This window comes from Meles meles, chromosome 20 (assembly GCF_922984935.1).
Source record: "Meles meles chromosome 20, mMelMel3.1 paternal haplotype, whole genome shotgun sequence".
Lineage (NCBI taxonomy): Eukaryota > Metazoa > Chordata > Mammalia > Carnivora > Mustelidae > Meles > Meles meles.
The window spans coordinates 16,841,060-16,862,634 of NC_060085.1; the positions used below are offsets into that span (position 1 = coordinate 16,841,060).

Below are 21,575 nucleotides of genomic sequence, written 5' to 3' on the forward strand. Positions count from 1 at the left end.
GCCATATCCACTGGTGCATTCGCTTGCTTTTCTGGTCTGCTGAGTGGCTTCCTTGCTCTCCCTGAACACCCAGGACAGCCCATGCCTCAGTATTTGCATTGCTCTTTTGTCTGCCTGGGACATTCATTCCTGAATTTCAGCAGGGTTGGCTCCCCAGGTCTACGTGCACTTTTTGCTCTTCCAAAATGACTTTGGGTATCGTTGGAGTTTCAAGCTTGCCATTAAGCTGGGAGAAAGAGGAGCATTTGAAAAAAATATTTTGCCGATGGCCCTGGCTAGCCTGACTACCAACCTACCAAGGTCCTAGTCACAGCGAGCTGAGCTGGGGTAAGCACTCGGCTATCAAGGAGGTAGGGCTTCAGGATCTACCTATGATGTCTCCATGTAATGTCATAAAAGTGATAAGTTTTAAAATGCCAGCACATGGAGAGAGATGAATTTCATACTGGGAGAAAGTGGCGGGATGGGCTTGGGATTGTTACTTTTCATTATTAGCTCTTCTGTATAGTTTAAATATATTTTAATACCATGTGATTTTAAAAAATGTAAATACCTAGGGCCACCTGGGCAACTCGGTTGGTTAAGCATCGCAGACTTGATTTCAGCTCAGGTCATGATCTCAGGGTCCTGGGATCAAGCCCTGTGTCCAGTTCTGCCCTGGACATTGAGCCTGTTTAAGATTCTCTCTCTCCGGGGCGCCTGGGTGGCTCAGTGGGTTAAAGCCTCTGCCTTCGGCTCGGGTCATGATCTCAGGGTCCTGGGATCGAGCCCCGCATGGGGCTCTCTGCTCAGCGGGGAGCCTGCTTCCCTTCCTCTCTCTCTCTGCCTGCCTCTCTGCCTAGTTGTGATTTCTCTCTATCAAATATATAAAATATTTAAAAATAAATAAATAAAAAAGATTCTCTCTCTCCTTTCTCTCCCTCTGCCCTTCCTTCTACTCCTGCATGCTGTCTGTCTGTCTGTGTCTCTCCCCTGTAAATAAATAAATAAATAAATAAGCCTTTTAAAATACATAAATGCAAATGCCTGCCTACAGATCTAGATCAGACTGTAGCAGCCAGGGCTGTGGGGCAGACCCTGGGTCTAAGACATGCAGATTGAAGGAAAGAAGAAATCCCCCCAAAATGGCCCCAGCCAACAGCCTTGTGCTCACCAAGCACTTTTCAGGTTAACATCTCTTTTACCCTCATTTCTTAGACTGAATCCAAAGGGCTACCCTGCCAATGTAATGAAACGATGCCCATTAAGCTTTACAGAATACATCCTTCCTGTATCGCGAACAACAAACCAACATAAATGACTACATATTCTGGGGCAGCTAACATATAATGGAGAAAAGAAAAGTTATGACACATCTCATTAAAAAGAAGCACATACCAGGGCGCCTGGGTGGCTCAGTGGGTTAAGCCGCTGCCTTCGGCTCAGGTCATGATCTCGAGGTCCTGGGATCGAGTCCCGCATCAGGCTCTCTGCTCAGCAGGGATCCTGCTTCCCTCTCTCTCTCTCTGTGCCTGCCTCTCTATCTACTAGTGATCTCTCTGTGTTAAATAAATAAATAAAATCTTAAAAAAAAAAAAAAGAAGCATATACCAAATCTTTTTGGGATTTCTTTTTAAATGTTTTCTATCCCATTCCCTCCAAAACCCCATGAGAATATGAACTATTTTTTGGTGAGAGTCAAGACTATAAACTCTTTTTTTTCAATTCCATTCTCTTCCTCCAGAGTGATTAAAATCAGTAAACTGTCTAGCATAAGATATAGAGTTGTTGAATCGCTCCCTTGTACACATGAAACTGGTGTAACAGTGTGTCGACTGCCCTTCAATTTTAAAAAAAATGGGGAAAAAAATCAAAAGAGATAAATAAATACATAAATAAACTGTCTTTGTCTTTATATGTTATCACCCACATAACTGAATAATTATCCCCTTGAATCAATTTTAGTAGAATTTCAAATACAAGACATGTAGAACAATGCCATTACAGTTCCACTAATTAAATCAGTAAATGTGCAAATAAAGTGCTCTTCCCTTAAGAAATGAATCCACAATCCTAGCCTGGATGGCACAGAGCCTTCCTGGATGAGAAATTCCTCACTCGGAACCTTCCAATTGCTCTTCTATTTCTCCTACTCAGTGACTGAGTTTCATCCAGGCAGGATGCTATTCTGTATTGTATCTTTGCTTATAATGCCTTTTTTTTAAAGATATTGTTTATTTATTTGTCAGAGAGAGAGAGAGAGAGAGAGAGCGCATGCACAATCGGGGGGGCAGCAGGCAGAGGGGGAAGCAGGATCCCCACTGAGCAAGGAGCCCAATATGGGACTTGATCCCCAGACCCTGAGATCACGACCTGAGCCAAAGCCAGATGCTTAACCAACTGAGCCACCCAGGCGCCCCTCCGCTTATCATTTTTAAGTTTTGATACATGCTTCATGAAATAAATACAGTCTTACAAAATGAAGTACCATGAAGTAAGGTCACAGACCAAACTAGAGCCTGTTTTCATAAAATTAAATTAACCAGATAATTGCTTTTTCTGATAAGGCATTCGTCAGATTTTCAATATATTAATTTCCCCGCAGGAAACAGATCTTGAGAAACTAAATGTTACCCTACAAATAGTGTTAAGAATCGCAGCATGAATCACAGTATGGAAACTCAGAGACACCTGCCAAAAAGATAAATTCATTCATTCATACGTTCATTTTTTGCAGGTCCTGGGAAGCGGATCAGCTTGCTCCTTGAACCCCACGTTCCTCCCTCCACTATCCCTACTTCACCCTCACCTGCCCAGCCAAGTTGACGGCTGTTTTTCTTATCCTGAGCAAGAAACACCTAACTTCCCTAAGAAGTTTTCTGTCTTAGGGCAAGATAAGACATGGCACCAGCCCAACTCATGGCCGACCCGGTACATAGGAGCCATGGGAAGCTGTCTACAAAGTCATTTCGCAGCAGGATGAAAGAGGCCAAGAGGCAAAAACCAGTCCAAAGCAGCTGAGAGAACAGTTCTGACCCCAGCTCTCCGCAGATGCCTCCTGCTCCCAGAACCCTCAGGGGGTTACATCAGCTACAGACACTCCCCCAAAACCCCCAGGGCTTGGGTCCCCATTTAGCAAGTTGTCCTATCCTAGAGTAACCCAGATGCTTGGAGTGTGGAGGAGGTTGGAGCAGAGCTGAGATACACTTTGGGATCACGGGGTCCAGGGACCTGTGTAATTCATGCTAGTGTAGATCACTCGGACCCATAGGTGTTGCCCGGTCTGAGGTTCCAATTCTTAAATTCAAGATTCACCTCATATCGGATAACCTCAGATTAGTGCAAGTGAAAAGATGTATATATATCAAATATGTATGATTGCAGCATTGTGCAGGGAAAAGAGCTTGGCCAAATCCTCCACTTACCAGCTGTGTCAACTTGGGTAAGACACTTAGGTCCCAACCTCCTCATCTTCAAGTTGGGGATAAGGGTAATCACCAGGAACGGCTGTGATGCTTACAGTACAGATCAGTTAATTATCAAACATGATCAGAATAGGTACTGATTTGATCCAGATAGTTCATAAGAATGGAGAGCCAAGAACAGAGAGACATTCACACCTTACACATTTTGTTTTTAACTTAAAGCACAGGAGCACCTGGGTGGCTCAGTCATTGAGTCTGCCTTCGGCTCATGACATGAGCCCAGGGTCCTGGGATTGAGCCCCACGTAGAGCTCCCTGTTCTGCAGGAAGCCTGCTTCTCCCTCTCCCATTCCCCATGCTTGTGTTCCCTCTATTGCTGTGCGTCTCTCTCTGTCAAATAAATAAGTAACTCTTAAAAAAAAAAAAACCTTAAAGCACAGAAAAATATCAACCTTTGCCAACTTGAGATAAAGTTATGGACATCCTCTGAAACTGGGTCTGCTGATCAGAATCCCGTTCTGCCTTCCTTATATAAACCACACCCTCCGCACATCATGCAAGAGCTCCAGTTTTGGTTCCTTCATAGGGAATTAAAAAGTCAGAGATGCAAAGCCACCGGGATGTGCAACCTCTCCAACTGGTCCTACTTCCTTGGATTTGTGCAGTGCTGAGTCAATTGTGTGACCCTTGGTTATCCCAAATGGAGTTTTTCCAAAGCGATCAGCTTCATTTCATATACATATCACTCTTTTTTCCTCCTGTATCATGAGTTTACACGAGCATAGTCAAATTATCTCTTCTCCAGCCAAGTAAAAAATAGTGTCAGTAGAGCAAGTCTTAGCCCGCATTCAGCTCAACAGGTAAGGATGGAAATACATGACAGGGAGTACCTTTGAGCTGCTCCAGGGCATGGGAGAGAGTTTACTGTGTCATCGCTGTGCACCCCATGCCTGGTACAGTGCCTGGAATGCATGTGGGACCGTACACCATGGGGTCACGATTATGGGAATCAGACATTCGCTGTGGGCAAGAGTGGGATGGCTTCAAAGTCCAATGACCAAGTGTCTCGGAGAAAACCCAGAAGGGCGTTCCTCTCCACAACATGACCACAGCCTGCCTAGCCCCCACTCGCTAAAGAAGCTACAGACAAGCAGAGAAAACACATACTTTTCCAATGCGCTTTTCTGAAGCCTTTCTGTCTCCTTCTTCTGCCAAGCTTTGTGCTTCTTGACGCGCGTCTCCCACAAGGCTCTGATGACAGAAATGTCGAACACGACCACTTTGTGTCCCATTTTGGGAGCATGAAATTACCTATTTAAAAAACATACATATGTCAGCTTCACACATACACAGGAGAAAATAATTTTCATATGACCTTTATTTTTTTTAAGATTTTTTTTATTTGAGAGAGAGAGTGTGTGTGCCAGCCAGCAATGGGGAGAGGGCTCAGAGAGCGGGGTGGGGGCGGGGGACAAGCAGACTCCTGGCTGAGCACAGAGACCACAACACGCTGGGGTTCGATCCCAGGACTCCAAGATCACAACCCGAGATCACGAACGGAGCTGAAACCAAGAGTCAGATGTCCAACGACTGAGCCACCCAGGTGCCCCAGTTTCAGCATGAACTTTGAAATGAAACAAGAATGAATCCATACCCGTAAGTAATGATGAAATGCCCTGTGAATTTCAGAATGGCAGTTTGCTAATGTTCTTAAAGCCTGACGGTACTCTGGGTAAGTCAAGTCCAACACCCAGCCTGTGGCTCCTCTAGAAGGTCACACTTCTGTCTCTACCTCTCAGCCAAATTGTGGGGTTCCCAAAGCCCCCTGGGCCCTCCACAAGCCTCTTGGTTCCATGTTCTATTGAACTTTCTAGCATCTCATCTTTCCACTAGGGCCGTACCAGACTCAAGGGTATGTTTGTGAGTTAATCAGAAAACACACACACACACACACACTCACTCACTCCTGGTGACCTGAGGCTACACCAGCAGCCACCATTAAGCAACAAAACCAATCCTTGCACCAAGAACCATGAGCACTTTACCAGCAGGGACTGACCGCGACACAGAGCATGGGGACGGGTCCTGCGAGGGTCCCCTGCAACATGAAACTTCACAGGCTGCTGGTCTCTGTGTATGTGGTTTTCCAAGTGCAAGGAAAGTCAAGGTCAGGTGCATCTTGGCCCTTCCTCGAAGTGAGACCAGCACAGTGCCTGGCACACAGCAGGCCCTCCGTAAATATTTGTGGAGTCAATAAACGAAAACTGAATAAAAGGTTTGCATCCAGATTGCTTCCCCCTCAGGCCACTCAGTGAGCTTTCTCTCTCCTTTTTACGTTCCCATCTTGTTTTTATTTTACTGTTTGCCTTAAGTGATTATTTGCTCACTGAAAGAAAAAATAATCAGGATGTGAAAGTACTTCTTAATGTTCATTCCTCTAACCTACACTGATCTCCCTTATCTAAAAATAACTTCCTAGTTATCATTTTACATTTCCCCTACTTAGTAGCATTGAAATCTGGCTCCATCTGCTTCCTGATTCATACACACACACACACACACACACACACACACACACAGCGTGTCAGTCGGCAAATCGTAGGGCTGTTGAATATTCTCTGCTCCAGTTCCAGATGCTTCTAAACGGCAGTCCATGGGGACATAAAAGCAAATATCTGATCTTCGGACTCAGCTGTGTACTCCCCATGAAGGGCTTGCCAGGCTGAGTGGGAGAGCCGGCTTCTGTCTGCGCAGTGGAAGGCTGGAGAGCCATCATTTTCGTCCCACGAACTGAAAATGCTGGCCCCGGTTTACTTCCATCTTTCCCTTCATTTCTGACATCTGGGACTGTCTTTTGTCTGCCTTAAAATCCTTTTACCTCAAGGAGATTTCTGGCAAAGGTACAAGAGATGCACCTATTTTTTCAGTTCTCTGGGGTCAATACCATGGGAGAGGCATTGGAAGGTCCTGGAACTCTGTTTAACCTTTTCAGGAACCACTGGACCATTTCCCCAAAGCAGCTGTTTCATTTTCCTGCCCTGACAGCCGAGCGGGAGGGTCCTGGTGTCTCCACATCCTCTCCACGCGCGTTCTTCCACTCTCTCCCACCATGGCCGTCCCAGTAGGTGGGGGCAGTGGTCTCTAGTGGTTTCGATTTGCATTTCCCTGACAGCTAATGAGGTTGACGGGACATCTTTTTATGTACTTATTGACCAATTTTATACCTTCTTGGGAGAAATGTCTATTCAGATCCTTTGCCAAGTTTTAAATTGGGCCATTTGTCTTTTTAATTGTTGATTTGTAATAGTTCTTTCTCTGTCCTAAGCATGGGTCTTTTGTTTGATACATGATTCGCAAATGTTCTTCGATTCCATCCTTTTATTTTTAACCTAATTATATGGTTATATTTGGTGTGAGGTTTTGTAGACAGAACCTTTTACTTTTTTTTTTTTTAAGGAGGCTCCATACTCAGTGTGGGGCTTGAACTCACAACCCTGAGATCAATAGTCGTATCCAGCCTGGAGCCCCTGTTGACAGAATCTTGTTGGATCATTTATTTCACACATTCTAACAACGTCTTTTAATTGGTGTATTTGGGCAATTTACATTAACCATAATTACTGATACTTTGCATTTAGGTCTAAATTCACTTATTACCATTTTCTGCAGGACTCCTCTTTTGATTTCTCTTTACACTTTCCAGCCTCCTTCTGTGTTTATCTGAACATCTTTTTGGTATTCAGTTTATTTTCTCTATTGTGTTTTGGACTCTGTTTCTCAGTGTAGTCTTTCCTTTTTCATAGTTGCCCTAGGGAGGATAAGCTCCCGGCTTCACTTCTCATAGCCCATCAGAAACAATATTTTACCCCTTGGAGTGAGACGTGGAAACCTTACCACCACCGAGGTCCCGTAGGCACTCGCCTCGGTACTGCCATCGTCCCATGCACTGAATCTGTCAGTGTTCTATTTTGGGCTTCCAATCCTGAAATGTTTTTAAAGAACTCAAGAGGAGGACGCTAGCCCATCACATCTACCCTGATATGGACCGTATCTATGGCTCCTCCCTCATTCCTACTGTCCCACGTCCCCTCTGGTAGCATTTCCCTTCTGCCTAAACAACTCCCCTAAATAGTCCCCTCAGACAGAGACTTCAGCTGACAAAAACCTCTGTTCCCCTTCACCTGAATATCTTCTTTTCACCTTCACTCCTTTTTTCTTTTTTCTCTTTTCCTTTTTTTTTTTTCCACCTTCACTCCTGAAGATGGTTTTTGCTGGATAGCGAATCCCGAGATAATTCTTTTCAACACTTTATAGACACTGCCCTTTTCTTCTGGCTTCCATGGTTTCCCACGAGGAAGGTGCGGTAGTTGGAACCATAAGTCTCGTCAAGGTGACACGTCACGTTTCTCCCACGACTTGTTGAGAATTGTTCCTTGTCTTCGGGTTTCCTGTTTAATTATGACAAATCTGGGCATGGGTTTCTTTGGGTTTATCCCGTGTGGGATTTGCCTAGCTCCTCTGGTCAGGAGGTTTTATATTTTGCCAAATTTGGGGATTTTGCAGCCATTTTTTTTTTCTCCAACTATTTTTTTTTTTCTGCACTGTCTGTTCTTACCCTCCTTCTGGGACCCGAACAATACAAATATTAGCCCTTTCAATATTGTCTCATAGATTCTTGAGGCTGTTGGCTTTTCAGACATCTCTTTTCCTCTCTTTTTTCAGATTTTTAATATCCAGCAATCCATCTTCAAATGTCCCACCCCTTCCCACATCATCTCCATTATGTTTATGTGTCTATCCAGGGAGTATTTTATTTCAGAGATTGTCTATTTTATTTCTGAAGTTGCCATTTAGTTCTTTTTATCTCCGATTTCTTGTTGGTCCTTTCTCTTTCCATTCACCCAAGGGCAGAGGGAGAGGACTCCAGAAAGGACAAAGTTGGAAGGGCTTCCAACCTCGTTTTAGAAGTTGCAGCTCAGTGCAGGGAACAGCAGGGTAGTCCTCTGGTTTGGTCAGGCTGGTCTGGCTCGAGGGCAACTGACAGGCCACGCCCCCCCTCCCCAGGGTGGAAGGTCACCTGACCAGCCACCTGGGGTGCGGACATATGCAGTGTGGGTCCAGGGTCGTGGGAAGCCTTCAGAGCACAGGGGCTCCACGAGGGCTCTGTTTTCTAGGTGGAGAGCACTGCAGAAAGCTTCTTGCTAGCCAGGGCTGTCCATTTGCAAAGGACGAGGTTCTGGGCCTGAGGCTGGGGCCAGCTCGTGTACCCAGACCCCTGCTGGCCCCCTCCCGCCCACACTGGAACAGGAAGGAGAACTCCTTGCACAGTACTGTCCCTCTAGTGCTGTCCCCTGGGAAAGCTGAACGGGCTGTTCACTTTAAAGGACAAGTACTTCAAGGAACAACACAGTGTGTCATACAGCACAGAGTTGAAAGCTATGTTCAGAGCCAAGAGGCACTATGTTGATGACTGACCCAGTAGGCGGTTCAGTTCAGACGTCACATTCCCTCCTCCCGCCTTCTGGGACTAGAATTCCCTGCGTGGGGTGGGGGGACTGTCCTCGGATTGTACTGGTCGCCTGCCCATGTGCGCCCCCCAGTGGCCGTCTGGGATGGAGGCCATGGTCCACCCTGGCCTTCAGCTCAAACCAGCAAAAGGCATGCTGACAAGGGTCAGACCCCCAGGTGCAGCTCTGGGATGAGCTCAGGAGCTCTAAACAACCTTACGGTTGTTCTCAGAGCTCTTCCCTCTCCTCTATTCCCCCAGTTCTTCTAGATTGCTGGGGCTCCCTTTTACAGTCCTTTGGCCAGAGAGCTGGGGCTTTAGTCCCCCTGCTTTGTTGTGCACCCTCTTTGGGGGGCCAAGTAGCAGGAGGCCCTGGGGATAGAAAAAGCATTGAGAGTTTTGTCCCTTCTCTGGGGCCTGCAACTCCTCGGATCCAAAAGGAAAGACCCCTTTTCTCAAAGTTTTGAGTGACTGAGGCCCTCCACTGTCAAACCTCTGCCCCCATGCCCCTGCACCTCCTGCTACCACCAAATCCTTTGGGGCCTGAAGCATGACAGGATGGAGAAAAGAAAAACAGGGATTTGACCTCTCTCTCTGAGCACGAGGGGTCCCCTTTTCCTCTCCTGGAGCAACATTCAACACCCTTGTGCCCAGTTCTGGGTTCCAGGCTGCCTTGAGTCCAGGCAGCACAACACTGCGGGGGGGGGGGGGGGGGGACGACATACCACAGGCTCTCTGCACTTGGAATTCTGGGGTCTTTCCCTTCCTCTGTTGCCACCAGCTGATTTTCCGAGTCTTCATACTCCTGTTCCGTGTTTTAGAACCACATTCAATGGGAGAGACGTGGTGGAGGGTGCCTGACTGCGTCTCCCCCAGAACCAGAAACCACTGCATGTCATTTGTCTTTTACCACATTCCTTACTCTGTCATTTCAGCTCGGGAGCACTTAAGCTGCAAACGTCTTACGGTTTTGGCTTTTGACCAAAAAAAAAAAAAAAGCTTCCATAAAAGTATGCCGAGCGCCAACCTGAACACAAGAGAGCACAGTCCCCAGCCTGAAATGGAGAAAAATTAGAAAGAGAGAAAGAACCAGGCAGACTCAAAGGCTTTGAGGTGATCTCTGCACATACTACACACAAGTCTACACATAAAAGCAAAGAAAAAAAAGCCAGAGTCAAGTGAGCTTTCCGAGCAGTGTGGACAGCCCAGGCAGCCCAGGGTTCTTAAAGCTGGAAGACTGCTCCCTGTTCAGGGTGTGTGTTCTACACCAACCAGCTTGGCTCAGCCTCTGCTGTTGAGTGACTGTCATTTTCCTAGACCAGCAAGTCCTTGGGGAGTAGCCAGATCTGTCCATTAACTGCCTGTGCCTTAAACATACACACACACACACACACCATTGCTCATTAGTTCCCATGCATTCATTTGGAGAAATGTAATTCAAGTTTGCATGCTAGAGGAATGGTCTCTTCGTGATGCCTTTGGGTTCTGTTTTTTAAATACTTGTAAATCAATATTAGGGTCAGTATTTTCATGGGAAAGAGCATATCCTGTTTGTCATCTAACCATGTTCCCCACTTCCCCCGTATCCTGCAAAGCAGAGAAGGAGTTTCTGTTCTTCAATTAAGAGGGTTTTGAATGTGCCAGAATTTAAATCAGGGTCACCTGTGAGATGTTCTGTTTGCAAACGTGTGTGACAAAACACAGAGGCTCTAAGAACAGTGAGAGATGACCACGTTTGCTACAGGTTTGCATGTACTGCCCAGAAAGCCTGGGAGGCTAAGAAATAACCAACCTGCAAATGCCAGGTCCAGCCCGCCCTTGGTGTCCTGTGCAGGACAGGGCTCAATCTAGGCCTCCCTAGACAACAGGGCAGGTTCAAGATCAACCCTGGAGATAGTGGCTCTTATGGGTGGGTGTCAGATCAGAAAAGTGGTTTTAGAATAGGTGCCAATGAGTCATTCCAAGACAGAAAGGAGACCCTCCCTCTGGGAACAAAGCCACACTGGGGAGCAGAGAGAAGGGACAGGACACAGGGGCCAGTCCCTCAGCAGGTTCCAGAAAGAGAGACGGTCCCTTGGTGAATTTACAAAGCTCATCTCTTCTTTGTAGCATGAGCTCCAGTCAACACAACCTTTCAGGCAAATCCGTGAAATGCAATTTCCTAAGCATTAGGTTTCTCCAGAACTACAGAAAAAGCACCATGATACACTATTCCAAAGCAGTAAAGAGAAATTCACCTCTACAGGATGTGGTGTGAGACAACCTCAATTCAAATAAAGCAATATCCTCCTAGAGAAAACGCGACATCCAAGCAGACTCTCCTGAGGCACCATAAGAAATGCAGAGCATTAGCCTGAGCCCTAGTGGATTTGACAGCTAAGATTCATGGACCCAAGGGGACATCTGATTCCAGTTCCCTGCTGGAGATCTATCTGGCTTTGCATTACAGCTGAAACACGAGAACACGGATCTCTAGATTTGGGGCTGCATGGTCCGCAGCTACGGAAGAGAAGAAAACACATGAAACTAGAAGAGAGGAGAGGACGACAGTGACATCACTCATGGCAGCAGAAAGGACACTGGGGCAGAGTGCCCTGAGGCTCATTTTTCTCCAGGGCTTGGAGTTCCTGAGTGGACACGTCATCAGTCAGAGTCTCAAAAGTTTGATTCACAGTGGAAAAGAAAATTCTTCCTGGAAAAACATTTTGCTTTACTGCTTTACTGTTTTATTTCAGTAAAGGGCAAGAGAGTAAATATTGTAGGCTTCACGGGCCAGTTGGCAAAATGGAAGCAGTTCTGTAGGCACTTAGATCACAAAAGAGAAAACTCCCGGCCTGCCCCTCCCTGCTGACTTGCCCTGGGCCTGCCCGAGCCCTGAGCCTGCTTCTCTGCTTTGTGCTGGGTTGCCACCTGCTAGAGACCTTCTCAGGACAAGAGTGACTGGCCCAAGAGGGAAAGGCCCGGCAGGTCAGCACGCAGAGCGACTGGGAATGGGGAGCTGCTGTAGTCAGTTTCACTCTCTGTCCCGGTGACACTCAGATACCGGTGTGTGTGTTCTCATCTCCTGCCAGCTCCAGATGGGTAGCTGGCTCAAGGCTAAGTGGGCTTGCTAAGTCACCAACTCCCGAGCAAAGATTCCATTGCTTGGTGCCCAGCCATACCCAACAGCAGAGTGTCCAACACGTAGAGAGCAACCAGCATGGGCCTAGGGCAATAGCAAGATACAGCTGGCCCAGTAGACGGACACTGAGAGTGGAGGAGAATGTGGGGGTGGGGGGGTAAGGTCTCCAACTTGGTCTCCATAGGTCATAATGCTAGCCCCTTCCAGCGGTGCCCATGTGCCATACAAAACACCAGCCAGTCCTGTGTGCGCATCCCAGCTTTTGTGAACAATAAACTAGATTTTGCTCTGTGGATATGCTGGCTTTAAAATGGTACCCACAAGTTCCTTTATATTCTTTCCTTTAAGAGTGTAGCACTTAATTCCTTCCCCGTTGAGCATGGGTTGAATTCAGTGACTCACTTCTAATGAGTAAAGTGTGGTAAAAGTGATGGTGTGCGGCTTCCGAGACCAAGTCCCACCAGGCGCTCCTCTCTCTATTGGGCCAAGCACTGTCTCATGAGGATGTTCAAGCAGCCCTAAGCAAGAAGCTTCTTGCGGAGAGGAACAGAGGCCTCCTGCCAGCAGCCACGTGAGTGGAAGCTGTCTAAAAGCAGATCTTCTGGCCCCGGTTGAGCCTTCAGATGGTAACAGCCCCAAAAGTCATCTCAGCAGACCCTGAGGCAGGGCCACTCCGCTAAGCTATCCCCAAGCCTCAGAGACTGTGACATAATATGTTTGTTGTATTAAGCTGTGAGGGTCGGGGGGTGATTTGTTATGTAGCAATAAATCATTAACACAGTGGACAGTAAAATAAGATTCAGTCTCAATGGGTAGCAACATCTGGTGTCTACATCTAGCGCCTCCTTGACATGCCCACTTGGATGTCTCACGCATATCTCAAAGAAACACAATTCCTTCCAGAGTTCCTTGAGAGCTTGTTTGGAGGTTCTAGCAGGGGAGCGCAGCTACTCGTATACCCTTGACCGAAGAACGGTCCTCTCCTCTATCGGGGAAGGTCGTCCTCTTCGACCGAGCGCGCAGCTTCGGGAGGGACGCACATGGAGCGGTGAGGGAGGAAGGGGACACCCGCCTAGCCAGCCAGATCAGCCGAATCAACCCTGGCGATCAATGGGGTGACAGATGTCGCAGCCAGATCGCCCTCACATCCCCTTCCAGAGTTCCTCCCTTAGAATCTAACCATTCCTGGCTGCCTTAATTCTTCACCTTGACTCTGCCCTTACCTGGAGGTCACTCCTTTATGCCTTCCACTTCTTCACCCTGCCCACCACGGGAGTGAGACCATGTACACAAACATGCTCACTCGTTTGTGAGCCCTATGTATCACCCAAGTCTTAGAGGGCACGCATTTCTCACCACCAGTTAGTGTCCCAGATGGCCTCAGGCATGCAGAAGCCTCACAGCTGGTGTCCTGACTTCCCACTCACCCTCATCCAATCCATTTGTCGCACCACAGTGAGAGTCATTTTCTGCCGAGAATGAGATCCTGCCACTGCCTGGATCAAGTGCTCCAGAGACTTCCCTCCCAGGTGAGAGGGAGATCCCAGGGCCCCGGGTGAGGCTCTGGCATGACCTGCCCTTGAGCGCTCTCCTCCTCAGTGCCTCACCCACCCCGCACTTTTTTGTACCTCGGACTCTGCACACACTCTGCCCTCTGCCTAGACCCTCTTCCACCATCTGCCTAGCATCCCTGCACCCCACGCCCCCGGACTCAGTTTCAGTATTCTCTCCTCAGCACAGCCTTCACGGCCTCTTCACCTAAGGCAGATCCCCCCGTTATTTTATCTCTCAGATTATTTATCTCTCAGACTGTTGCTAATTCACTTCACAGCACATAATAGGAGTTGAACTATTTGCTCATTGGTTTAATTCTACTTTGACCGTGGACTGTGAAGAGAAGAACCACGGTTCACCGACAGGGGCAGCCACCTGAGAAGCCCCAGACATGGGATGGGAGTCAGCCACTGACCCTGAGCGGTCACCAGGGGACAGATGCTGACAGATGGCAGCCCTGGAGGGAATGTAGACAGGCTCCTGCTTCTGGACCTCAACAGAGAAACCCTGTGTGTTGAGCCAGTTTACTTGGTGCATCTCTGTTCTTTGATTCCTGAGAACCCAAATAACTGACCTTATGGGCACTCATCAAATGGGGAAGGATGAATGTCCCTGCCCCTGAGCTCTCCATCTGGAGAGAACAGATGCTCACAGAGATACATTTCAGTACTGCGTGTGGGTTTGACAGTGGGGGCAGAACAGGCTGTGGGGTCAGAAGAGGAAGGATGCCCTCAAGTGCGTGTGGGGAAGAGGGTTCTGGGCGGTCCCACAGGGACCCTGAGGAAGGGGAAAGGGACTGTCCGTGCAGATTTGCTTGAATACTTGTTCACGCTCCCTCCACAACCCAGGTACATTGGAATCCCTTTTACGGAGCCATCCACTGTCCGAGCCAGAGGGCATGACTGGAAAAACATGTCCCCTGGCACCAGAGCACTCGTCCCCACTCAGAAGACGAATGCCAGGGTTCCAGGCGGGAGGGGCACTTTCTGGTCACTTCATCCTCCCCCTTCTGGTCAAATGGCAGACTGGGCACAGGCAGGTCGAAGGCTGTGTACAGGGCTCACATCTCTGACGGTCAAAAGATCTGGGGGAGAAGACCCAACAAACCCCACAATACAGGTGCCCAGCCATTCTGGGTGCTTCCTTGGCCAGGCTGGGAGAGGGACGGCAGCAAGGGGATGGTGTCCAGGCAGAGGGCACAGTGTATGCACAGTCTGAGGGACAGAGCTGAGGTCAGAGCGGTTGGTCATCTGAACATCCATGGGGAGAGAGACCTAACCCTATGGTCCCCACCTGCTCATCAGAACCCCCAGGGCCTCTCTTTCCTCTGGGCAGACCAGCTCCAGGCTTTCCACAGCATTCTTCCCAGCATAGCCCCCACGTGAATAAGGCACCCATCATCAGCCTTGCTGGAACTAAGGGAGTGTCTATAACCATGGGGATTCCTGGTGACACCGGCGTACAGAGGAAACAATGACATGGCCAACAAGGGGCTTTCATGATGCACAAATCCCATTCGCCCCTCACATAAGGCCGCTGCCTGGACCCCAGAGCCAGAACACAGAGTGAGTTTTCTGATAGAAACAATAGGGTTATTAAAGACTAAATACTCAAGGGAGGTCAGTACAGTCACGATATTGCAGCCAAATTCTAAATTACATTACATTTTCTGTCCCAAGGTCAGAGTTTCCCTGGGAACACCCATTGTTTTCATGGTAATTTGTTAAACTAGAAAATCCTGGCTGGGAGGCAGAGGCTGGGGAAGGGATTAGGAGGACCTTCTCAGAGTCAGCCTGCCAGCCCGGGCTGGAGTCCCGCCTCCTCCACTTAACAGCTGCGTGTCCCTGAGACGGTCACCTATCCTCTCTGTGGCCCCCTGTACTCATCTGAACATGGGTGTGACGGCAGCACCCTGCTCAGAGGACTGGGGTGAGGGTCACGTGTGATCATTTGTGTCAAGTGCTTAAGATAGTCCCCGGCACCTAGTAAAGCATTTATTGAAAGAAAAGAAGAAAAGAAATGAAGACAGACATCATCACCAAGTGAAATGGAAGATACCAGTACCTGAGGATTCTTCTGCCCCAGGCACGGTTAGCACAGGTTCTCTGCCAGATCACACCAGCCCCTGAATTACTGGGCAGGATTTGGAGGAAAACAGTCACAGGGGCACGGCTGAGCTGCTTACAAAGCCAGATGATTCTCCCCTGGGTCTCTGAGCACTTTCCTACCCTCATTCTCTCCCCAGGGTGGGTGAGACAGTCCCAGAAGGAAAAGACTTCCCCCGCAGATGTCAATCATCCCTTCCGGGGCACTCAAGACACAAACAAAGTTGATTTATTTCCCGAAGACAACGCTTTGGACCAGAAAGCCTTGAGCCCAGCTTTGGGCACCAGGGCAGTGTACTGGGGGGGGGGGGGGGAAACCCAATAACCAGGAGCAGGCACCTTGGGGAACCCCCTGCCCCAGCGTAGCCTGGGGGGGATCACCTGCCCTCACCACATTCTCTCCTTCTCCATTCAATTCTAGTACTTGCCCTAAAATGCAGATAAATGCATGATCCTCCCCCAATAGTGTGCTGCTGGGGGTGTCTGCCCCTGTCCTGCCATGGCACAGTGGGAAAGAGATAAACAAGGAGGAGCTGCCCCCCATCCTCCCAGCAGATGCCACAAGCCCCCTCACTCCCAGCACCCCCCCACTCCTCCCACCAGGCTCAGAAGCCAAGGCTCACTTGCCCCTGCCACTTCCCAACCCCCACGTCGGCCACCTACCCGTGACTGCGGGGCAGCCCCAGCCCCTGACCGCTGTCTGCCCGGTGGAATCCGGGTTGCGGAGACTGGCGACACCCGCGGCCGCCACACACTGGAGCCTCCTGGCCGGTGCGCTAACGGGCTATATTTGTCAGCTGATAATATGATCTGTAGGACATGTGCTGATAAACTATCTATCTATTCTATGTGACTCAGCCCGGCATGAGACAAAACACATTTCAGAGGGGAGGGCTTGGCACGGGGCAAACGACAAGCTGGCCAACGTGAGCCCAACAACCCGGGATGACAGCACCTCCCTTTTCACGCGGGCCGTCCTGAAGCGTGTGGAATAAAACGGGCCAGAGAAGGGAAAGGGCCCCGTGTTCTCTGCACTCCGAGCTAAGAACCACAGGAAAAGCAGCATCAGAACTCTGTATGACCCAGCAAATGCAAAACTGTTTTCAATGTTTGAAGCTACGGCTATCACAGGTCTGGATTTCACCTTGTTTTTCTTTTTTTTTGTTTTTAAGATTTTATGTATTTATTTGAAAGAGAGAGAATGAGAGAGAGTGCGCATGAGAGAGAGCATGGGGGGGTGGGCAGAGGGAGACGTAGACTCCCCACTGAGCAGGGAGCCCGACACGACTCATGATCCCAGGACCCCAGGATCATGATCAGAGCCAAAGGTAGTTGTTTAACCAACTGAGCCACCCAGGTGCTCTCACCTTGCTTCTTTTAAAGTTCCTAAAACATATGTGAATTTAGGTTCTTTTTAGTGCTTTTTACTAATTAGGCAAAGATGCTTTGCTGATAGCCAACACTGTGACAATCTGACCATCAGTTAATCAGGAATTGCTCCCACTGTATCCTCCCATCCACATCCTCTACCCAACCCCCACCCCTGCCTGTTCCAAGAGGATCCTTACAACCACCCCCACTTCTGGGCAACAGACTCCTCATACACCTTCACCCTAAACAGAAAAACACCCTTTGTCTGACATAGACATAATAACTCTAACTACAAAATAGTTGGATTTTGAAGGTACTATGTTCTACGTGTTGCCATTTGTAATTATTACCATTTTATTAATGTAATCCCTATCAAAATACCAGCAGCATTTTTCACAGAACTAGAACAAACAATCCTAAAATGTATATGGAACCACAAAAGGCTGCAAATAGCCAAAGCAATTGTGAAAAAAGGAAAGCGAAGCTGGAGGCATCGCAATCCCAGACCTCAAGTCATATTACAAAGCTGTAGTGAACAAAAGAGTATGGTACTAGAAAAAAAAATACAAAAATAACAGTATGGTACTGGCACAAAACCAGACACGTAGATCAATGGAACAGAACAGAAAACCCAGCAATAAACCCACAATTATATGGTCAATCAATTTTCAACAAAACAGTAAAGAATATGCAATGGGAAAAAGTCTCTTCAACAAATGGTACTGGGAGAACTGACCAGCCACTCATGACCAAAGAATGAATGAGCAAAAGAATGAAACTGGACCACTTTCTCACACCATACACAAAAATAAACTCAGAATGGATTAAAGACCTACATGTGAGACATGAAACCATAAGATCCTAGAAGAGAACACAGGCAGTCATGTCTCCGACATCAGCCATAGTAATGTTTTTCTAGATAGGTCTCCTGAGGCTAGGGAAACAAAAGCAAAAATAAACTATAGGAGCTTCATCAAAATGAAAAGCTTCTACACAGCGAAGGAGATGATCAAAGAACAAAAAGGCAACCTATAAAATGGGAGAAGATATCTGCAAATGACATATCAGATAAAGAGTTAGTACCCAACATATATAAACAACTGAAACAATTCAACAGCCAAAAAAACAATCCAATTAAAAATGGGCAGAGGACAAGAACAGATATTTTTCCAAAGAAGACATCCAGATGGCCAACAGACACATGAGAAGATGTTCAACATCGCTCATCATCAGAGAAATGCAAATCAAAACTACAATGAGATCTCACACCTGTCAGAATGGCTAAAATAAAAAACACAAGAAACATCCAGTGTTGGTGAGAATGTGGAGAAAAAGGAACCCTCATGCGCTGTTGGTGGGAACGCAAAGTTGGGCAGCCACTGTGAAAAACAGTATGGAGTTTCCACAAAAAATGAAAACTAGAACCACCCTATAATCCAGTAATCACACGACTGGGTATTTACCAAAAAAAAAAAAAAAAAAAAAGACAAAACCACTAATTCAAAGGGAAACATGCACCGCTGTGTTCACAGCAGCATTATTTACAATAGCCAAGATATAGAAGCAGACCAAGCATCCATTTTATTCAGCCATTAAAAAACAAAAACAAAAACAAACTTGCCATTTGCAATGACATGGAAGGAACAAGAAAGTAAAATGCTAAGCAAAATAAGTCCATCCAATACCATATGATGTCACTCATATGTGTAATTTAAGAAACACGACAAACAAGCAAAGGAAAAAAGAGAGGAAAAACAGACCAAGAAACAGACTCTTGACTACAGAGAATAAACTGCTGGTTACCAGGGACAGGTGGGTTGGGGAGCGGGTGGAATACAGGATGGGGTTTATGGAGCGCACTTGTCGGGATGAACGCTGGGTGGCCTATGGAAGGACTGAATCACTGTGTCGTACACCTGAACCTAAGAGAACACCACACGTTACCTATACTGGAATTAAATTTTTTTTAAATAAGGTTTTTTATTTTTATAGGCAAAAAAAATTTTGGATAAATTATCGTTTTAAATTGTATACCAAGTTGATGCGAATCTAATAAATCTCTGGGACAGTATTAAGTCCTACCTCTAAAGTGTTGCATGTGCTTTTTATTCCTTAGAATTTGAACCGTATTCTTTTCCTACATAATCTAAGTTTCCTATCTAGTAATTGTTTTTGTTTGGTCTTTGCTTTGTTTTGTTTGTGGTGTTCTGAACCAAAGAATATAAACTGAAAAGGTAGTTTCGGGTCAGACACGACTTAAATACTTTTTCAATTTACAAGAGGGCTAACTATTCAAAAGCTCAATCATATTTAAGTGGAAAAATATTTTCCCCCACCAATACATTCAAATACAATGGGCATCCTGTATGAGGCCAGGGTTAGAGAAGGAGGTCATTGTTCAGCCCAGGCTCCTCAGTCTGCAATGAGCTCCCAAATAAAACTGAGAAACTTAGCAAATAAAAATACTTTCCGTTACATCTGAATTTCAGATAAACCGCAAGTGATTTTTCAATAGAAGTATGTTCCCAATAATGCATGAGTCATACTTAAAAATTATTTGTGGTTTATCTGGAATGTCAATATTCCTGGGAGTCCTGTGTTTTATCTGGCAACCCCCAAGATCTTAGTAAGTGCAGAATCTGACCCAGGAGGCCAGGGAGGGGCCCAGAATCTGTCTCCCTAACAAGCTCCAGGTGATGCCAAAGCTGCTAGCCCAGGAACCCCAGCACAAGGGGCCTTAAGGACCTGGATTTAGCAGAGTCTGGGGCAGTGGTACCCAGCACTGGTTCCTCATGGGCATGGCCCCAGTGGAACCCTCTCCCCCTAGGATGTTCTGACTCAATCAGTCTGGGGTGAAGTCCGTGATCCTAGTTCAGCACACTCCACAGTCTCTTCCGATTCACAGGCGGGGATGTGAATCAGGAAGTATTTTAAAATACACAATGTGCTTATGTTAATACAAGGAATTATTATTATTGTATTAAACTTACTGCGTGCAGATGCTGCATCTCTTGGCCGTGTCCAGAAAGAACTTCCAGAGGCACCTGGTTGGCTCCATCTGCAGAACATGTGACTCTTGATCTCGGTGTTGTAAGTTTGAGACCCTCCTTGGGTGTAGAGATTACTTACTAAAATCTGAAGAAGAGGGGTGCCTGGGTGGCTCAGCGGGTTAAGGCCTCTGCCTTTGGCTTAGGTCATGATCCCAGCGTCCTGGGATCGAGCCCCGCATCAGGCTCTCTGCTCAGCGGGGAGCCTGCTTCCCTTCCTCTCTCTCTGCCTGCTTCTCTGCCTACTTGTGATCTCTGTCTGTCAAATAAATAAAATCTTTAAAAATAAAATAAAATAAAATCTGGAGAAGGAGAAGGAGGAGACGGAGAAGGAAAAGAGGAAGAAGGAGGAGACGGAGAAGGTAGAAGAGGAAAGAGAGGAAGAGGAAGGAAGGAATGTAGGTAGGTAGGCGTGTGCCTGAGTGTCTCAGTCAGTTAAGCCTCTGCCTTCAGCTTGGGTCATGATCCCAGGGTCCTGGGATGGAGCCCTACGTTGGGCTCCCTGCTCAGCAGGGATCTACTTCTCCCTCTCCCCTATTCATGTTCTCTCTGTCTCTCTCAAATAAGTAAATAAAATCTTTAAAAAGAAAAGAAAGAAAAAAGAAAGAAGTTGTAGCTTCCACATTCCCAAGGGGCAGCAGGTAGGACTGTGCCCTGTGGTCTTCACCTCCCAGGGTCCCCTTACCTCCCTAGCTCTTACACGGTCTTATTATCACAGCTGCTTCCTCAGAGCCGGGTGCTTTTTCACTCACGTCCCCTCTGGCTGGCCTTGAAGCCTCTCAACGGCTTTGTCCACAGCTTTGGCCTCTCCGGGGAGGGCCCCAGGTTTGCCTCCAATCTGAGGGGGCCCCACACACAAACAGGCCCAGACAGCCGCGGGCCCGAGTGCTCGCCTCACAGCCATTCTGAGCCTTGGAGGCCTGTGGGAACTCTGAGTCACACGCACCGCAAAGCCTTCTTCCAAGTAAACCCCTGGTGTCACACGCCTGTCGTCATTGTGATCTAATGAGAGAGGAATGAAAAACCCGAAATGTTATAGACCGACTCACCCTACTGCAGTGACCGTTCCCAAATGCTTCCCGCTGAAGGAGGAGCGCCAGGGGAGGAGGGCCCTGCCTTACCGCTTGGCAGGTACCGCTGAAAGCCCCCAGCGCAGTGGCCCGGGGCCAGGGAAGGCTGCCCTGCCCCCATCTTACAGTCACTTACATTAACTACATGGCCAAACGATACTATTTGGGATATACATTGGCCCCAGTGGGCCATCCTGGCGGCTGCTCCTCTCACCACTAAGATGGGCCACGGAGAGGGCTAACGAACCCAGGATCAGAATGTGGCACTCGCACTTTCATAGAGTTTTTCCCTGGGAGGAGGCCAAACCTCTTCCCAAATACAGTTATTCAACTGCAGGAGGCCAGAACGCCCGTCGGTGCCAGGACCGCCGCTGGGAGTAGCGGCCTCTGCCTCCAGC

At 47.7% G+C, this 21,575-nt stretch overlaps 1 protein-coding gene across 1 annotated transcript in view; it reads right to left on the reverse strand.

The window, feature by feature from the left end:
* The window catches only part of LRRC2 (leucine rich repeat containing 2), a 43,166-nt gene extending 22,249 nt beyond the window's left edge, over positions 1–20,917 (reverse strand). Inside the window, exons 1-3 of the mRNA XM_045991543.1 lie at positions 20,808–20,917; positions 20,051–20,118; positions 4,571–4,714 (exon numbers count right to left, since the gene is read on the reverse strand). Of these exons, the coding sequence (XP_045847499.1) occupies positions 4,571–4,695 (125 nt within the window). The 5' untranslated portion in view covers positions 4,696–4,714; positions 20,051–20,118; positions 20,808–20,917. The remainder of the gene's footprint in view (positions 1–4,570; positions 4,715–20,050; positions 20,119–20,807) is intronic.
* Between the last annotated feature and the right edge of the window lie 658 nt (positions 20,918–21,575).